The sequence below is a fragment of the Gallus gallus genome, chromosome 3, assembly GCF_016699485.2.
Source record: "Gallus gallus isolate bGalGal1 chromosome 3, bGalGal1.mat.broiler.GRCg7b, whole genome shotgun sequence".
In the NCBI taxonomy this organism is placed as follows: domain Eukaryota; kingdom Metazoa; phylum Chordata; class Aves; order Galliformes; family Phasianidae; genus Gallus; species Gallus gallus.
Genome location: NC_052534.1, coordinates 51,793,962 through 51,810,236, shown reverse-complemented (window position 1 = coordinate 51,810,236; position 16,275 = coordinate 51,793,962). Strand labels below are relative to the sequence as shown.

General features: G+C 42.9%; 1 protein-coding gene across 3 annotated transcripts in view; it reads left to right on the top strand.

The window, feature by feature from the left end:
* EZR (ezrin) overlaps positions 1-15,704 on the top strand; it is a 36,718-nt gene extending 21,014 nt beyond the window's left edge. The window contains exons 3-13 of one of the 3 annotated variants that reach the window (NM_204885.2): positions 2,776-2,871; positions 4,080-4,354; positions 5,038-5,121; positions 5,714-5,860; positions 8,348-8,444; positions 10,770-10,933; positions 11,907-12,037; positions 12,686-12,846; positions 13,104-13,196; positions 13,658-13,906; positions 14,254-15,704. In NM_204885.2, coding sequence (NP_990216.1) covers positions 2,776-2,871; positions 4,080-4,354; positions 5,038-5,121; positions 5,714-5,860; positions 8,348-8,444; positions 10,770-10,933; positions 11,907-12,037; positions 12,686-12,846; positions 13,104-13,196; positions 13,658-13,906; positions 14,254-14,418 — 1,662 coding nt within the window. In that variant the 3' untranslated portion in view covers positions 14,419-15,704. Of the gene's footprint in view, positions 1-2,775; positions 3,682-4,079; positions 4,355-5,037; positions 5,122-5,713; positions 5,861-8,347; positions 8,445-10,769; positions 10,934-11,906; positions 12,038-12,685; positions 12,847-13,103; positions 13,197-13,657; positions 13,907-14,253 lie in introns of those variants that run through there. The other 2 variants (XM_046938482.1, XM_015284013.4) reach the window with 2 other exon arrangements.
* Positions 15,705-16,275: the final 571 nt, after the last annotated feature.

The following is a 16,275-nucleotide window of genomic DNA, read 5'->3' as shown; positions in this document are numbered from 1 at the left end:
TGGCAGGATAGACAGGCTTAAGATTTTCTGCTTTGTGCATTTTTATGCATTCCCTCAGCCCCATTATCTTGGATATAAGAAATATTTTGGTTCTTTTTTTTTTTTCTTGTTTTGCTGTGGAGGAAGTTTACAAAGCTGTTTCTTGGAATACAGACTAAAAGATTCTTGTCTTTGTTCTTGTTACCCCAAATTCTGAAGCTTAGCTTAATATTTTTCCCTTCCTTGCCTTTAGGTTTTGGGAAGAAGCTGCAGGGTCGTAACTTCTGTAAGCTTTCCAACTGTCTTAATTTATAGAGAATGCATACCTTTTTCTTCATAAGAGGTGTCCAGAGATAATGACCTGATAACTGCTTGATTTGTGCAACTCTTCGTTCTGACAATTTTGCAACACTTTTTTGTGCAACAGGAACCACCTCTCTCAACATACGCCTGCGTTTCTGCTAGGTTGAGTAAAGCCTGATTCTGACCCTTAAAAAACACATCTGGCCTTCAGAAAGCTTGGTACCTTTGTGGTGAAACAGCTGTTAGGGGGAGGAGGGAAGAAGAATTGTAGTCAAGAAAAAGCTAAAGTGTTTTCAGAGTCCAGCTCTTTTATAAAATAAAGTTCTGGGGTTTCAGGAAATGGGTGGTTATACTAATGCGTATGCGGTTTTCTTGGCCTGCTTTTATCACTAAGCATTGTGCTGTCTGTTGATCAAGAGTATAAAGAGTACTTCACAGAGTGCTAGCCAGGATGATGGTTTTTCTACCCACATCCCTTACCAACCCCTGGAAACTCTTGAATACAAACTGCAGGCCTCTGACTCACTGGTAAGCAAATTTAAGGGCAAGTACTGCAAAAAAATTAATAAGATATCCCCCCAGCTTTGGAACAAAATACTTGTGCTGCTCAGAGAGTGTGCGTTTGGCACAAAGTTCATTCCAGGAAGTGTTCTCTCTGGCCACAGTGTCTTCAGCAACGCTTTAAATAGGGAGGGTGAAATATCCTTGTTTATCCCTTAAAGGGCTCAGTAACTGAGAGCAAATTCTCAGCTACAGAGTAGTATTTTTCAACGTAGTCACCACCATTAGCTGTGCGTTTGTGCCAGTGATGAACAAAATAAATCTATACCAGCAGAGGTGACCCACTGTTTCACAGCTGCTGTGATGGCATTGTTGCTGAGAAATGTTGCTCACACAGTCCATCTTTCATCAGCCCAACCAGATGGAAGCCAGAAGGCACCAAATCCAGTGGGTGCGGTAGGACAATCCAGCCAAGATTGGCAGCGTTCTCCATGGCCTTCAGACTGGTATGGAGCCTGGCATTACCATGTTGCAAGAGAAAGGTCATCTCCTTCTCTGGCCTGACTCCGGAAGTTTGAGCCCTCAGCTTAGTGTCACGATGTAGCACTCAGAGTTGATCGTTTCTCTGGGTTCAAGGAAACCCAGAAGGATCACCCCTTTCCTAGCCCAAAAGATAGTACACATTACTCTGGAAGGTTGTATCTTGAACTTTTTCTTCAATGGGGAATTGACATGTTGCCACTCCATGGACTGCTGCTTTGACTCTGGCTCATAGGGATGTTACCATATCTTGTCACCAGTAATGATGTGATCCAGGAAACTATCACCTTCTGCTTTGTGTTGGTTCAGTAGGTCTTGATAAACTTGCATGCAGTATTCTTTCTGTTCTTCTATGAGTATTCTTGGGACTCACCTGGAGCGAACTTCTGGATATTTCAAGATTGCTGCCATTGCATGCTTTGAAGCCAATATTCAGCTCTGTACACAATTCCCTGGTCTGGTGAGCTGGTCAAGATGCTCTTCATTCCATGGCATGACAGCTGTGTGTGGCCATCTGGCCCGTGGCTTGTCTTTCACATTGCTATTGCCACTGCTGAAACGCGCCACTCACCACCTCACTGTGCTCCTATCCACTGTTTGCTTTCCACAGACATTCAGCAGGCATTGATGAATGTCAGTGGGTGCCATTTTTTTTGCATGGAGGAATTCAAATCCACTCCTGTGTTCCATATATGCTTCTATGTCAGATGATGTTCTGTCAGACTGCCCCTCTGCTGCCATCTGTTGCACAGCAACAAAACGTAATGGAATATTGGTGGGAAGGTTCATCCTCTACTGCCATACCACCATCTACCTTTGACACTGTGGGCAGCATAATGAAATAGGAGGCATTGCTTTCAAAGCAGCCCTCATTTAGAGTCTGTCATGCTTTCCTAAGTTGCAGAGTAGTTCTGAAAACCTCTTGCTTTCCACTCAGTTCAGCTCTGTGGTAATGCTCACATCACTGTACCAGGGGCTGCTTTGCAAATTAACATCAGGGATGCGTTTGGATGTACATGCAGTGGATCTTCCCAGATCTCAGCTTTGTCTAGAGCATGGCTTTGCAGGCAGATGAGCTAGCAGCAAACTACTGAGCAATAATAATAAGCAAATGAAAGATCACAAACTTTAGAAGATCAGGAATTTCTTAGGCTATCTTTTCTAATGAGGAAAAGGAACTTGTTGAAGAGAGACCTATTTTCACTAGTAGGCGTATGATCCAGACAGCAGGGGTGTTTCAGGATCTTTGATCTGGTTGGTATTTACAGTGTGCGAATGTAGTCAACATCAGGGTCTTTTACTGAGGCAACTGTGTATCTTTGTCAACTAGATGAAGTTAAGAGGAGCAGGTTGCCTGCAGCTTCAGTGGCTGTGGGATTTGTGAGGATATGTGAAGGAGAAGTACTGGTGAACCGTTACCTACCAGAAGTTTTTTTGACCTTTCTGTTACAGGTGGTTAAAACCATTGGTTTGCGAGAAGTGTGGTACTTCGGTCTGCAGTATGTAGACAACAAAGGGTTCCAGACTTGGCTGAAGCTGGATAAAAAGGTAATTGCTGATTAAAAGTTAAAGCTTACGTGATTCCTGATTTGTTACTGGCTGTAACTTCATCAACCCTGTACTTGCTGATTATTCTTTGATATGCGTAATTTAAGAATTGTTTTGGGGGACAACTTTGTGACCTCTGTGGGAGCTGTTCGTGTGAAGTGTGACATGGTGGAGACTCGGTCTTTCTGTATGAATGGTGGAAATCCTCACTGTAGATCAGCAGCTTGATACTGTATCTTGCTGTGTACAAACATCTGGCCTTCTGTGTCTGGAGGAACATCTTGACTAATAGCAGCATTAGTCTCTGCTTGCATAAGATCAGTTGCTGTGTTGATTTAATAAAGAAGAAGAAAGGTTGCTTCAAGTCTGGGCATTTGTAACATAGAGGCTCAGATGCATCTGATCTGCTTTTGTTTGTGAACTTGCAAACTTGCAGGCTTGCAATTCTTAGGAGGGAATGAACTGTCTTTCCTGACGGGGCAGTCAGTGACATACCTGCTTAGCATAAGGGGGCTGATGTGTCACAAGTTTAGAGCACTAGATGGGTTGCAGCATGATAAACCCCACATTTTTCAGAGGCTGAGATTTGCTGTACAAGCAGAATTTTACATTCTGAGTTTAAAATAATAATGTATCTCTTCTCTGTTCTCATATGAGTGAGCAGCTGGAATTAAAGAATGAGAGTAATTGGCTGTCAATCACTTGCTTATTGCAAAATTGCAGGAGGCCTGTGGGCTGTAGCCTCGGGATTTATTTCCCAGAGTGCAAAGGCCATTGCTCCCTCTTTATCTCATGCCACCAACTAGCACGGTTAGCAGGAGATGCACTGAGCTGAGGGTGGCTACTTCACTCTGAAGTGACACCTATTTTTGTCTTCATTAAAGGAAATAGATGGGAGGGAATGTGTCCATTTTTTTTAATTCATTTTTTTAGAGACTGACTTCTCACGTAATTAGTGTAGTGCTGGAGTGTGTTTAGCCTAAACTCTCCAGGGAGCTTTGTGTGTTTAGTTGGAGGTGAAAGACCTCTGTGTGCTGGGGAGTTCTCGCTGTAGGGTGTGGGCCCAAAGTACTACAGAAATGTACTTGGAATGTATATGTGAAAACAAATGCCTTTTAAGGCAGATGTCTTAAATTCCTTTTTATGTGCAAAAGAAATTTTTTATTGTTTGCAGCCTTGTTAAGTTGTAGTGTCGTCTCTGTCCTTAGGTTTCTGCTCAAGAAATCAGAAAGGAGAATCCCCTCCAGTTCAGGTTCCGTGCCAAGTTCTTCCCAGAGGATGTGGCTGAAGAGCTGATACAGGACATCACGCAGAAGCTCTTCTTCCTTCAGGTGAAGGAAGGGATCCTCAGTGATGAGATCTACTGTCCTCCTGAAACAGCAGTGCTTCTTGGCTCCTATGCTGTGCAGGCCAAATTTGGAGATTACAACAAAGATGTGCACAAGCCTGGATACCTCAATTCAGAGCGTCTTATCCCCCAGAGGTAAAGGAATCAATTGATTCAGCCTCCTTTTTTTTTTTTTCTCTCCTCCTTCTCTAGTTATGCAGTTTCATTGAAAGCATATTATTTTTAATTGAACTGTATACATATGACTTCAGTCCTCCTTTGATTTCTGTCCATCATGTTAGAGTACATTTTTATGCTGTCTCTTTGGGGCGGTTAGGGAGAGGTAGTTGAGTGAGTTCAGCAGAGGAAGTCTCTTTAGATTTCAGCTGTTCTTTCCTAAGCAGTACTGCCATGCTGGTAGTGTGTATGAATGTCTCATCTTTAAGAAGAGGAGGTGTCAATCATGAATGTGCCCTCCCTGGAGAAATGCAGGTTACGTGCTCTTAATCCCAGTGTATGGTCCTAAAAATCTCATATCTGCAAAACATGTTATGAGGCTAGATAGTCTGTCCCCACACAAGATAAATATGTTACCAGACAAGTGGCTTGTGTTTACACATCATGATGATGCTTCTCACAGTATCTAATTCCAGGAAAAAACACCAACTTTTTGTTCATTCTGAATAGCTCTGCTCCGCAGAGCACATCTTTGGGCTGAACAGGATCTTCCTCTTGGTTTCAATAAGACTTCATGAGTGGGACTATAGCAGATATCAGCATCAATGGACAGAGCAGAACACAAAGTCTAATCTTGCAAATATCTCTCTACTCGTTTTTAGGGTGATGGATCAGCATAAACTCTCCAGAGACCAGTGGGAGGAACGGATCCAGGTTTGGCATGCTGAGCACAGTGGTATGCTCAAGTAAGTGTTTCACGTTGCTCCCTAGGCCTAGTTGCCTCGAGCTTGCCATTCTAAATGGCAAGCTTCTGATGTCTGTTTTCTAATCCAACATGGAATCAAATGGTAAAATTCAGTTGGGTTTTCACGCTGGTGCTGAGAACCAGTGGCTTTCTGAAAGCCCTGCCCCCAAGTAAAGTGCATCAGTGACAACTTTAAGTGGATAAATATAAAAGTGTGTCTCTAACCTTTAAGTTCAGTGAAGCATTTTCATTGACAGATGGGGAAAGTGTAGGTACTGTACACGCTGACTGTACTTTAAGACAATGATGAACACTGGAAGAGATGAAAGTTGCTAATTGTCTCTAGAAATACTAGGGCTTGGCGAAGGGCATAGAGTGTACGTGTGTGCGCGCACAGAGGTAACTGAAGGAATAACTTCTGGAGTGAATCCCAAATGCAGAATTCTCAGCTGTAACTGCTGCGTTTTGATATGCTTAGGAAAAGGTTTGTTTTGTTGTTCTTGTTGTCTTCTTTTTCTGAGGACTCTTTGCTTTCTGAGATAGTCAGGGAAAAATGAGAAGCTAACATCTGCTCTCCTTCCTGCCTCATCCAGAGAGAATGCCATGCTGGAATACCTGAAGATTGCTCAAGACCTTGAGATGTATGGAATCAACTACTTTGAAATCAAGAATAAGAAAGGAACTGACCTCTGGCTGGGAGTTGATGCCTTAGGGCTCAACATCTATGAAAAAGATGATAAGTAAGGCTTTGTTTTCACTTCTGATCTACTGGAGTGAGGGCGGGTGTTTCTTATTAACAGAGGGAGGGCAAAGTTTAGAACTTGCTTATTGTCCTCTAGGATGTGAAGCTGTGCTAGGAGACTGGCGCACTTCAGATCATTTGTGCTTTCGTGACTTTCCTGATCTCTGTAGCCTGACCTGCTAATATAAGAGCAGATGTCAGCTGTAAAATGTTGTCTGGTGAATCAAGTAATGGTTATAGAGCTGAGTCCAAAAACAAGGAATTTACCAAGCTTTTCCTTTAGGCAGGTTGCCAGGTATGCCAGCTGTAAATACAATACAGGAACCTTGATAGGTCAATACGTCTGCAGAGTGCTGGGACATCTGAGGCCATCCCTGTAGTGAAGTTAATGATAGATGCGTGTACAACTGCCAGTATGTGAAAAAGGCAGGTTATGGGGTAGGCGTGAAACCAACGCTGGATAACACCCAGAATTCAGGGAGGAGTTAACTTCTATAGATGCTGTAAACCAAAGAATGAAATGTGGTCTTGCTGAGGTACACAAAATTTTAATCAGCCCTTCTGTTAAGGACAGAGGTATTATTTATTGGCTAGTAGGTGGGAAATAATAGACCACATCTATAAATAAACATATAAGGAGGGTGAGAACAGCTGTGTCCAAACTTACCAGTCACTTCTAATACTCTACAGATTGAAGAGGACTGAAAATGAACTTTTTTTAAATGCAATGATGCTGACTAGACTGCATGGGGATTTTTTCTGAATGTTCCAAGCCTTGGTTTCATGTCATGTATCTGTAACGGACTCTCAATGAAATACAGTGGGGATTTCACCCATTCTGTTTGTTTTCATCCATCAAACTTTGAATGTAGCTAAAATACTAATTGGAGCTTCTGTTAAGGTGGCAAAGAGAAATGCAGACTTTTCTGCAATGCTAATATGTGCTGTCACCCGGAAAACAAGGAGCGTCACTTGAAAGAAAAGTAGTTTCGCTCATGTAATACCTGAGTCTTGAATGACAAGTCTTGCTGTGTAACCATGGTCGCAGAAACAGGTTTTTCGGGCTGCAGCAGCAGACAGAATGTAGCCCTTGACTGGAGAGAGCCATCAAGAATGTTTGCAAAACAAATGTAGTGCTGGAATAAATGGTTCGTTTCTGCCAGAACTCTCCTTAACTCCGTAATTAAGTCTTTCAAGCAGATATGAGGACTAGAAAAATGATAATGTGCACCATACCTATCCTTTGTATGTGCAGAGTTTGGGGGCTAGGGCAAAGGTGAAAAAGCAAAGATTTCATTGCTGAGACTCGGCCTGAGAAGGCAAATGGTGCTACAGATGGGAGTGAGTTCTCAGTGAATGTCTGTCTCCTGTCTTTAGGTGTTTTCAAGCCAAGCCTTTTCTTTGCAGTAAGGATGAGAATCTACAGCAGAACTTAGACAACTAAAATACTTCAGTTAATGTTGTACCGTATTATCAAAGGCTGACACTCTTACGGTAGTGTGAAGGAGGCCAGAGTAATTACTTAATCTTCGTTTAATCAAATCATTTGTTGTACAGTTCTTACTTAGCGTTACATGGCACCCTATTGCATAATTTCACACTTGAGGTAAAGGTTAGGGAATGGTAAATTCTAAAGAGAGCATATTTTATTATTGACTCCTGATTAAAACTAAGCAGGTTATTTTAGGCTTGCTCCAATGAAATTATGTAGGAACTTCCAATTTTTATGAAGTTGAAGCAAATTCCTCCAAAATTACGACTTTTTTCCTTAACCAGTGAGCTCCATAGGAGAGATTCACACAGACTTGGAGTGATTCACTATGCTGATATACACTTCTCCAAGTGCTGAACACTGCATACTCGTGCCTTCAACCCATTTGCTGGAAGTAATCGTCAGCACTTCAGCGTGCCAAAGAGGGACACACTGGAGGGGTTAGATAACAACAGGAAGGTTGCTTGTTGGTATTAACATTTATGTAAGACCCAATTCTCAATGACTAAGTGCTGTCTCTAGAGAACATGTCCATAGTAACAGAACACAGAAAGAAGCATAATGTGATACTGAACACACAAAGGTGGTATTTAGTTGGGGCAAGGGCAGTTGAAGGAATTCATTGCAGTCAGATGCACAAGCCCTTGAACTTGTTGCAGAACTGGGAGGATATGTAAAGGTGGAGTACTAGCATGGCTCAGAAACACGTGATGTGATGAATAATTTGATGGTTTTTGTATGCAAGACTCTGAAGACATTGAGAAGAAAATGAATAAGGTAAAAATCTGGACTGACCAGCATGAGAAGAGACTGTAAGGGAGGTGATCAGGCATCTCCCCTTCTCCCCTGTGGGATTTTATTTCAGCTGTTCTCCTTGCAGTTGGGAGAGTTGTGTCAAGCATTGCGTCCCACCGAGTCTGTGTTTTAGAAGTAATGTGGGGGAAAGAATAGAGTTCATTACAGCATCTCTTAAAATATTTTTCCTTTTTCCAGACTGACTCCAAAGATTGGGTTCCCCTGGAGTGAAATCAGAAACATCTCTTTCAATGACAAAAAGTTTGTAATAAAGCCCATCGACAAGAAGGCACCTGTAAGTATACTGAGAATGGAAACTGCCTAATAATAACTAATAGCAGTTCATTTCCGAATGAAGTTGTCTTCAAAGAGAAGAAAGCTGCAGATATCTTAGATGCAAAATTAGTATCAGTATTGAGGATGTATTTAGAGCAGTCTGCTTTTCCGTGCAGTTTAGGTAAAGAGCTTTTGGATGTGTCAGATATGGAGAAAGGCAAGGATGTTACAGCTGCAGCCCAGTTATTTCCTCCAACAAACTAGTAGGTGTACACTTAAATCTGAGATTCTCTGCTTGTTCTGTGAGTCTTTTCTATAGCTGGATTCTACTTTAAGACCACTCTTCTCTCCATTTTCTCCAGTGTATGGGAGCTGGTACACAATTTTTCTTGTGGTTGCCTATTTTTTTAAAATTACCAGATGCTGCTGCCATTCTGTGTGTACCCATATGGCTGTCCATCTCAGTGCTCACTTCCACCCTACAGAAATACTGAAAGCCACGTAAGGGCCATGATGCCCAGTGACCTACTTGAATACTAGGGTAAATGACAACAATGTGATTTCTGTGAAGAATTTAAATGCAGCTGCCCTTGAGTATTAATGTTTTATGTTTACACACTTCAGTTATTTCACTGAAAAACTTGCAACTTACTTTGAGCTGTTGAGAACTTGAATAACTGGTATAGGTGGATGTCATTCTGTACGTCTTGTGAAACCGCTGGAATAGTTGAGAAAGACCTCCTCTCTTTCTCTTCCCCCACCCCAGTTATTGACCTTGATGGATCAGTACAGCGCTGAGAAACAAGCTGTAGTTTGGCTTTGATTAAGGGTGATGTCTTATGAATCTCTTCAGCAGAAAAAGGCCTTTCCAGTAACTTGATTGGTACACACGGTGTTAGGATGTCCTTTCCTCTAGCTAACAACCTGGGCTGTGGGGGGAGAGGGGCTTGTTTTTGTGATGTTACCTGTGAAAACCAGCAAAACCCCCCAGAGACAGAAGGGTGCCTCCATCAGGAATATAGTTCTCAATAGAAGAGCCTCTTTATGATTTGGACTTGTACACAGTACAAACAGTAATGTCCTGTTCATGGATCACAGCTTGTCCATCCACTCCCTTACAGTAAATGTGACTGAGTTTAAATGGGAGGCTCGCAAAAGGTTGATACATCAAGGTATTTACAATGTTAACACCAATCATGTTTCCTTATTGTCTTGGTTGTCTTTTTCCATGTGGGTGGTGCTACGTTTAAAATTAGGTATGAAAGAAGAATTGATCTGGACACTAATTCTGAACAGTCAGGAAGCTGTCTGGATCTTTTCATATGCTTGCATCTCTTTTGAAAATGGCAAGCATTTGTAAATAAAGCAAAAACACTCAGTCCACCCTAGGTGTGGGTGGGAAGCTCCCCTTTATTCTCCACATCATTGTTTAAATGGACACTAATTTAATGGATGGCATTCTTTGTCACCTTAACCAGAATAAGCTTTTGAATTTTGAGGTCTGTCTGCCCACGTACTCCAAGATCTTCAGCACATTTTTAAAATACCAAGCAGCAGAGCTCCTGGCTGTGTTAGTCCAGGGGAGGATGAGGAAGGGAGGGGAATTCTTTATGTTCTTATGTGAATGTTTTGTCCCTGGATTATATGGCATTAAATGATGAACACAACCACCATCTGTGCCCTTAGAATTTACTTTGACTGGAGGTGAACCTTGCTTCAAGATAAGACCTGTTCATCACAATGTACACAAACAATCTCCTAGGAATAGGAGGTCAGACGAGTAGCTTGCAGCTGCAATTAGCAGTATTAGTTTTGTGTAGCTCCGAATGCCTCCGGCAGGACTTGGGGCCTGGGGGGCACAGCACACCTTGCTGATTATATGTGCAAAATACGTTGAAGGACATAAGTTTTCGTCAGTGAATTCAGGAAAATCTACAGTGTTGCTTCAATAGTCTGCAGCGCGTTATTAGCTTCATGCTTTATCTTTTCATTCACAAAACCACAAAAACTTTAAAACTAATTGCTTCATGTTGCCCAGATGGTTACCAGCCAGCCCAGAGACTTCTGCAACTGTACCAAACTTGGCACAGCACCCTCTAAGTGGAGACCTTTGAGCCCATTAATTCTCTCTAGAGGATACTTTGTCTGGAAGAGTAACTTGTCAACTCTGTATGGACTCAAAGTAGATTATGTAACCAATAAATATTGGGCTTTAGATAACCGTGGAGGTTCTGCTGTGACATTCCAGTAGCCAGTGGATGTCTGTGTTGCAGTGGGATTAGTGGCAAGATGATGTCTGCGGTCAGCTGCGCCTGAAAAACTGACTGTGTGCTGTCTTCCCCAGGACTTTGTGTTTTATGCCCCTCGTCTGAGAATTAACAAGAGGATCCTGCAGCTCTGCATGGGCAACCACGAACTGTATATGCGGCGCAGGAAGCCTGACACCATTGAGGTGCAGCAGATGAAGGCCCAGGCCCGGGAAGAGAAGCACCAGAAGCAGCTGGAAAGGTGAGCCTGTGTACAGACGGTGGGATGGGGAGGCAGAGGTAAACGGTACATATCTGCCAGAGTTCCTCAGATGGCTTTAAATGAGGCTGTGAGCCACCTACCTTTGAGTAAGGTGTGTGCGCATAGTCATAGAGCTCTGGCTCGCAGTGGTAGGACTCGGGGTGTCCTGCAGTAGGAGTGTGAGAATTCTTCTGGCTCCGATTTGTGTAGTCTGCTCTCCTGTCTGCAGTCTTAAGAGCTGGTTCTTCAAGGAACCACGCATGTGAAGTCACTGTGGGCTCCTGTGTGGAGTCCTGCACCTAGAGAGAGGTTCTCCTGACTCTGGTCTATGTGTTGGACCATGGAATGGTTGGGAGCTAAGGGAGAAGACTTCACAGGGAACACATGTACGCAGTGAGTAGGCGAGAGGACTGGAAGACCTTTTAGAGGCAAGGGAAAAGGATTAACAGTTCTGCTGGACTCTCTACTATGGCTGCAGGTTGCTTATGAGTCAAGAAATCATCCTGATTTCTCCTGTATTGCTGGCTTTTTCATCTGCATTCCTCAGCGCTCGTTTCTACGCTTCCTTGATTTTCCTTATGACAGAAGTGATAAAATACATCTCCTCTGCCATGTAGCACAGAGCCATGATTTTCTCTCTCTGCATCTAGTGTTTATTTGGTTCTCTGAAGTTCTGGGGCAGGCAACAGAAAATAGAAGTACTTTTATGAAACGTGATTATCCAAAACTGAGCAGAAACTGACGTGATTAAGGATGCATTTCTCAGTGCATTTCCCTCTTCTGGCTCCTGTTTGTGGCAGTCACATGGCCTTGTCCTATTTAACTGTCTGGAGAGATGTCCAGCCAATTTTCTTGCCTTGCTGTGGTTTATGTCTTATATCGCCTTGCTTTGTTTATGTTATGTTATGTTTATGTCATATGCTTTATGCTGTGGTTTAAGTGAGTTTCAAGCATGAAATCTGTTCCTAAACAGGCAACAACTGGAAAATGAAAAGAAGAAGAGGGAGACAATTGAGAGGGAGAAGGAGCAAATGTTGAGGGAAAAAGAAGAACTGCTGGTGAGGCTACAAGAGTATGAAGTGAAGACTAAGAGAGCAGAGAAAGGTGAAGTGCTTGCATTGTTTAACCACATCATGTGTATTGTGCTCCATACTTAGCGTAAGTCTAGTGACACCGGGATCTCTCTGCAAGGCATACTGATAGCTGCTTACATGAATAAATACACATGCATGCACTGCTGATGTCATCCAAGGCATAAGTCACGAGATCTGCTATCAGTGGGAGTTGAAGGTCATGCTAACTCTGTTTTTCCCTGTTGCCGAGGGGGTTTTAGCATGAGCCTCTTGCAGCAGTGAGAACCAGAGCTCAGCTTGCACATGCTTTTTACTTAACTCCTACCAAAGGATTTCTTTGGTAACAAGTCCTTCCAGTGAAAAGGAAGCTTCTGTTTCAATGCACAGATGAGCAGCTTGGAGACTGCATCATCTGGTCCTTACAGTAAACTGTCAACTAAGGGCAGCAGAATCCTGTCAGTACAAATACCTTGTAAATGATCTAATTATAATGTGCAACCGACAGCTTTTGAATTTGGTTACTTGCTGTATTTTGTGCAATACCTACTTGTAAGTGCAGTGAAGAAATGTTGCAGGCTGGAGTCTTGTGCATGTCATGACTTCTGCAGTTAAGCTAAGAGCTTGTCTTTGCTTTGCTTGTCTTTTGGTGGACTAACAGCACTGATCTGTGTTTTCCCAGAGCTCTCAGATCAGATCCAAAGAGCTCTTCAGCTGGAGGAAGAAAGGAGACGAGCTCAGGAGGAAGCAGAACGTTTGGAAGCTGATCGTCTGGCTGCTCTGCAAGCCAAGGAAGAGCTGGAGAGACAAAATATTGACCAGATAAAGAGCCAGGAACAGCTGGTAAGACCCAATCACTTTTGGTTAAGATACACTACGCCACTTACTTAAATAAGGCAAAGCCCTTGGAGTCAAAAGGGGAAAAAAAGATATTGCAGTGAAGTATTAGACTGTGTGATAACACCATTGTGGCACTGGTTTTAGTTGCAAGCAGTCTACACCTTGTTCTTAATCTCCTGTTCAGTCTTTTCTAGAGGGGAGTGTAACAATTTGTTGTGGGTTTTTTTTCAGTCCTTAATTCCAGTGTTACTATTTAACAGGCTGCAGAGCTTGCAGAGTATACAGCCAAGATCGCACTTCTTGAAGAGGCAAGGAAGCGTAAGGAGAGTGAGGTTGAAGAATGGCAGATCAGAGTGAGTAATATCTGTCAAAGTTGCTCTGAAGTTCTGTGCTTGAGCAGTGTGTACCGTGGTGCTTTAGTCAAAATGCACATAGAAAGTGTTGAACGCAGTCCTGGCATGACATCCTTGTCTCTGAATGGGAGAGATGTGGATTTGACAGATGGACCATGTGGTGGCTAAGGAATAGCGTGGATGACACTCAAAGAGCTGCAGTCAACAGCTTGGTGTCCAAGTGGAGACCAGTGACAATTGGCATTTCTCATGGCGTTAGGGCTAATGCTGTTTATTAGCTTTGGTGACATGGACAGGGGGATTGAGTGCCCGCTCAGCAAGATCGCTGATGTCAGCCACACCACACCTCCTTGGTGACACGCTGGAAGGATGGGATGCCATCCAGAGGGACCTTGGCAGGCTCAAGAGATAGGCCCGCACAAACCTCATGAGGTTTTCACTTCTGTTTGTTTTCCCCAAAGGCTAGGGAAGCCCAGGAGGATCTGGTAAAGACGAAGGAGGAGCTACACTTGGTAATGACTGCTCCACCTCCACCGCCACCCATCTACGAGCCTGTGAACTACCACGTGCACGATAACCTGCATGATGAGGGGTCTGAGTACTCTGCCTACAGCGCAGAGTTCTCCAGTGAGGGGATCAGGAATGACCGCAATGAGGAGAAACGCATTACTGAAGCAGAGAAGAACGAGCGTGTACAGAGGCAGCTGAAGGTAAGAGTGTTCGGAGGGGGAGAATTAACAAAAGACTTTGTTTGGGGAGAATAAATAATTTAACCGCTTGGTTGAACGCACAAAGCATGGTTATTTCTTTGCTTACAGATCCTATAGGGCAGTTTGAATTAAAGGCGGTGTACAAAAAGGTTGGTCCTGTTGTTCAGGCTTTGAGTCATCAGAAAGTTGCATCGTCCGTACTGTTTATGGTTGCCATATGTAGAATCCATATCGCTGATTTGTCCGGTCATCTGAGAACTGTCAAAAGTCTCACCAAAACCACTGCTGTTGGCAGTTGAAAGCTTCTTCTTGCATATAATTTGTATTTAATGCTCTCTCTGTTGCAGGCACTGACAGATGAGCTGGCGCAGGCCAGAGATGAAGATAAGAGGACCCAAAATGATATCATCCACTCAGAGAACGTGCGACAGGGCCGTGACAAGTACAAGACGCTGCGGCAGATCCGACAAGGCAACACCAAGCAGAGAATTGATGAGTTTGAGGCAATGTAATGAGTGCTTACAACAAGAAGGCAAGACTGTGGGAAAAGCAGATCTTAATGCTGTGGTTTTGGTTTTGTTTTCACCCTGAGGAGGGGTCACTGTATGGTATTTAACAAATGTTCTCTAAACCCAGAGGTGTTTGTTTGCATCTCCCTTTTCTTCCATACCATGTATTAAATTTGGTATAGTTAAAAATCGATCTTACCTCTGATCCTGGCAACTTGCTCATGCCTTTGCTTAGTGCCAAAAGGCCTTATTTCGTATCTCTCTGTAACCAACACAAATCCACATCTAGTCGTAGAGGCATGTCCTGCGCAGGTGCTGGATTCACCTTGGTCTAAAACTTAGCAGCTGGGGGTGAATTTTGTGCCATATGTCTTTGTGTTACAGTGTAATGTCCAACAGGTGAGAGGTCACAAGTCAGGAACTGCGAACAGCCGTGTGTGTGCTGAAGCAGGCACGTGCACTCTGTTTTCTTCTTGGTCTTGATGCCCACCTGACACACAACCAAAAGAGAACTGACAACACCTCAGAACTGTATTGCGTTGAAATAAGGCTTCTCCCAATTGCCCTGCTCAATTGGAGAAATGCTGCAGCGACAGCTCCCAAGTGTGGCATAGAACGGGGCACCCTCCTCACGTAACAACTAGGCAAATATTCTGTTGGAATAATACACTACTGTGTTTGTATTCCAGTTTCATAACTGATCGGTTCTAGTGTAGTATTTATATATATATAAAATATGCAGTATGTGGATTGCAGTAAGTAGTAGTTTAAAAGGGAAATAGTTTTGCTCTGTATATTTTGTTACTTTTCAGATTTAATGACTCGCATCTGTAAAGACGCCTGACCACTGTAGTCTGCAGTACAACTGATTATTTACTATTAAGCATTATTTGTAAAGATCATTTTTTTTACTTAATGAAAAATTGATATGTACACATGATCCAATATATACAATTTTACTGCACCTATTTTTCTAACAAATTTTCTAATTTTTTAAATGTTTGATTTAAAGTTTCAGACTCCAAACATGAAGGGACTGCTTGTTTATACCACAGGTGTATCTCTCTATTAGAGAGCATTTCTGTGACCATTCCTTCCCCACTAATCTCCCCCTTTTTTCTTGAAAATCTGTTAGAAAGTGAGATACAGCATGGTGTCAGCTCTGCTCTTCCATTTACAACATCTGTGCTGCTTTATACTCGAGTTGAATCTTCTTGTGTGGTGTTGTGTTTTTTTTTTTATTTGCAGCAGCAAACATCTAAATAAAAGATCTGCAAAGTAACAAAGGATTTTGAGTTGAGTGTTTCATGAATAAGAGTGTGTTTTAGTTAAAAAGGGTGCTGACTTCCAGCTTCCAAGGCTGGCGTATGCTTCCCTTCACTGTTATGTCCTTAAACACTGAAAGAAGGGGTAACACTTCCTGTAATGATGAATGGTGACCATCTTTACCTCAGCCCCAGGGGAGAGGTATGTAACAGCAGCACCAGTTACAGCCATATAGATGAGGTTTCTGACTGTAACTCTGCTTCACTGGAGGCAAAGGGAACAGACAGGGTGGCTGCTCCTTAAGCGTGCGTTTCCACCAGTTCACATGAATAAGTGATAAGCTGAGCTGTGCAATGTACCATATGGATCCATCTGACAGCTGCCACTAAAAACAAGGAACTTCCCCTAACCACATTTATTCTATTAGCTGATGTGCCACACTCTTCTTCCAAAGGATAATTTATAACTGACTGGTTAGTACAGGATACAGGAGGAAGCTGTGAGGCGTGCAGGCCCAATTGTCTTTGGATCAGTAATAGGGGCACTAGAGATAGTTCTGAAGGATTGCTAAGTTACAGCAAGCAGTAAGAGAGG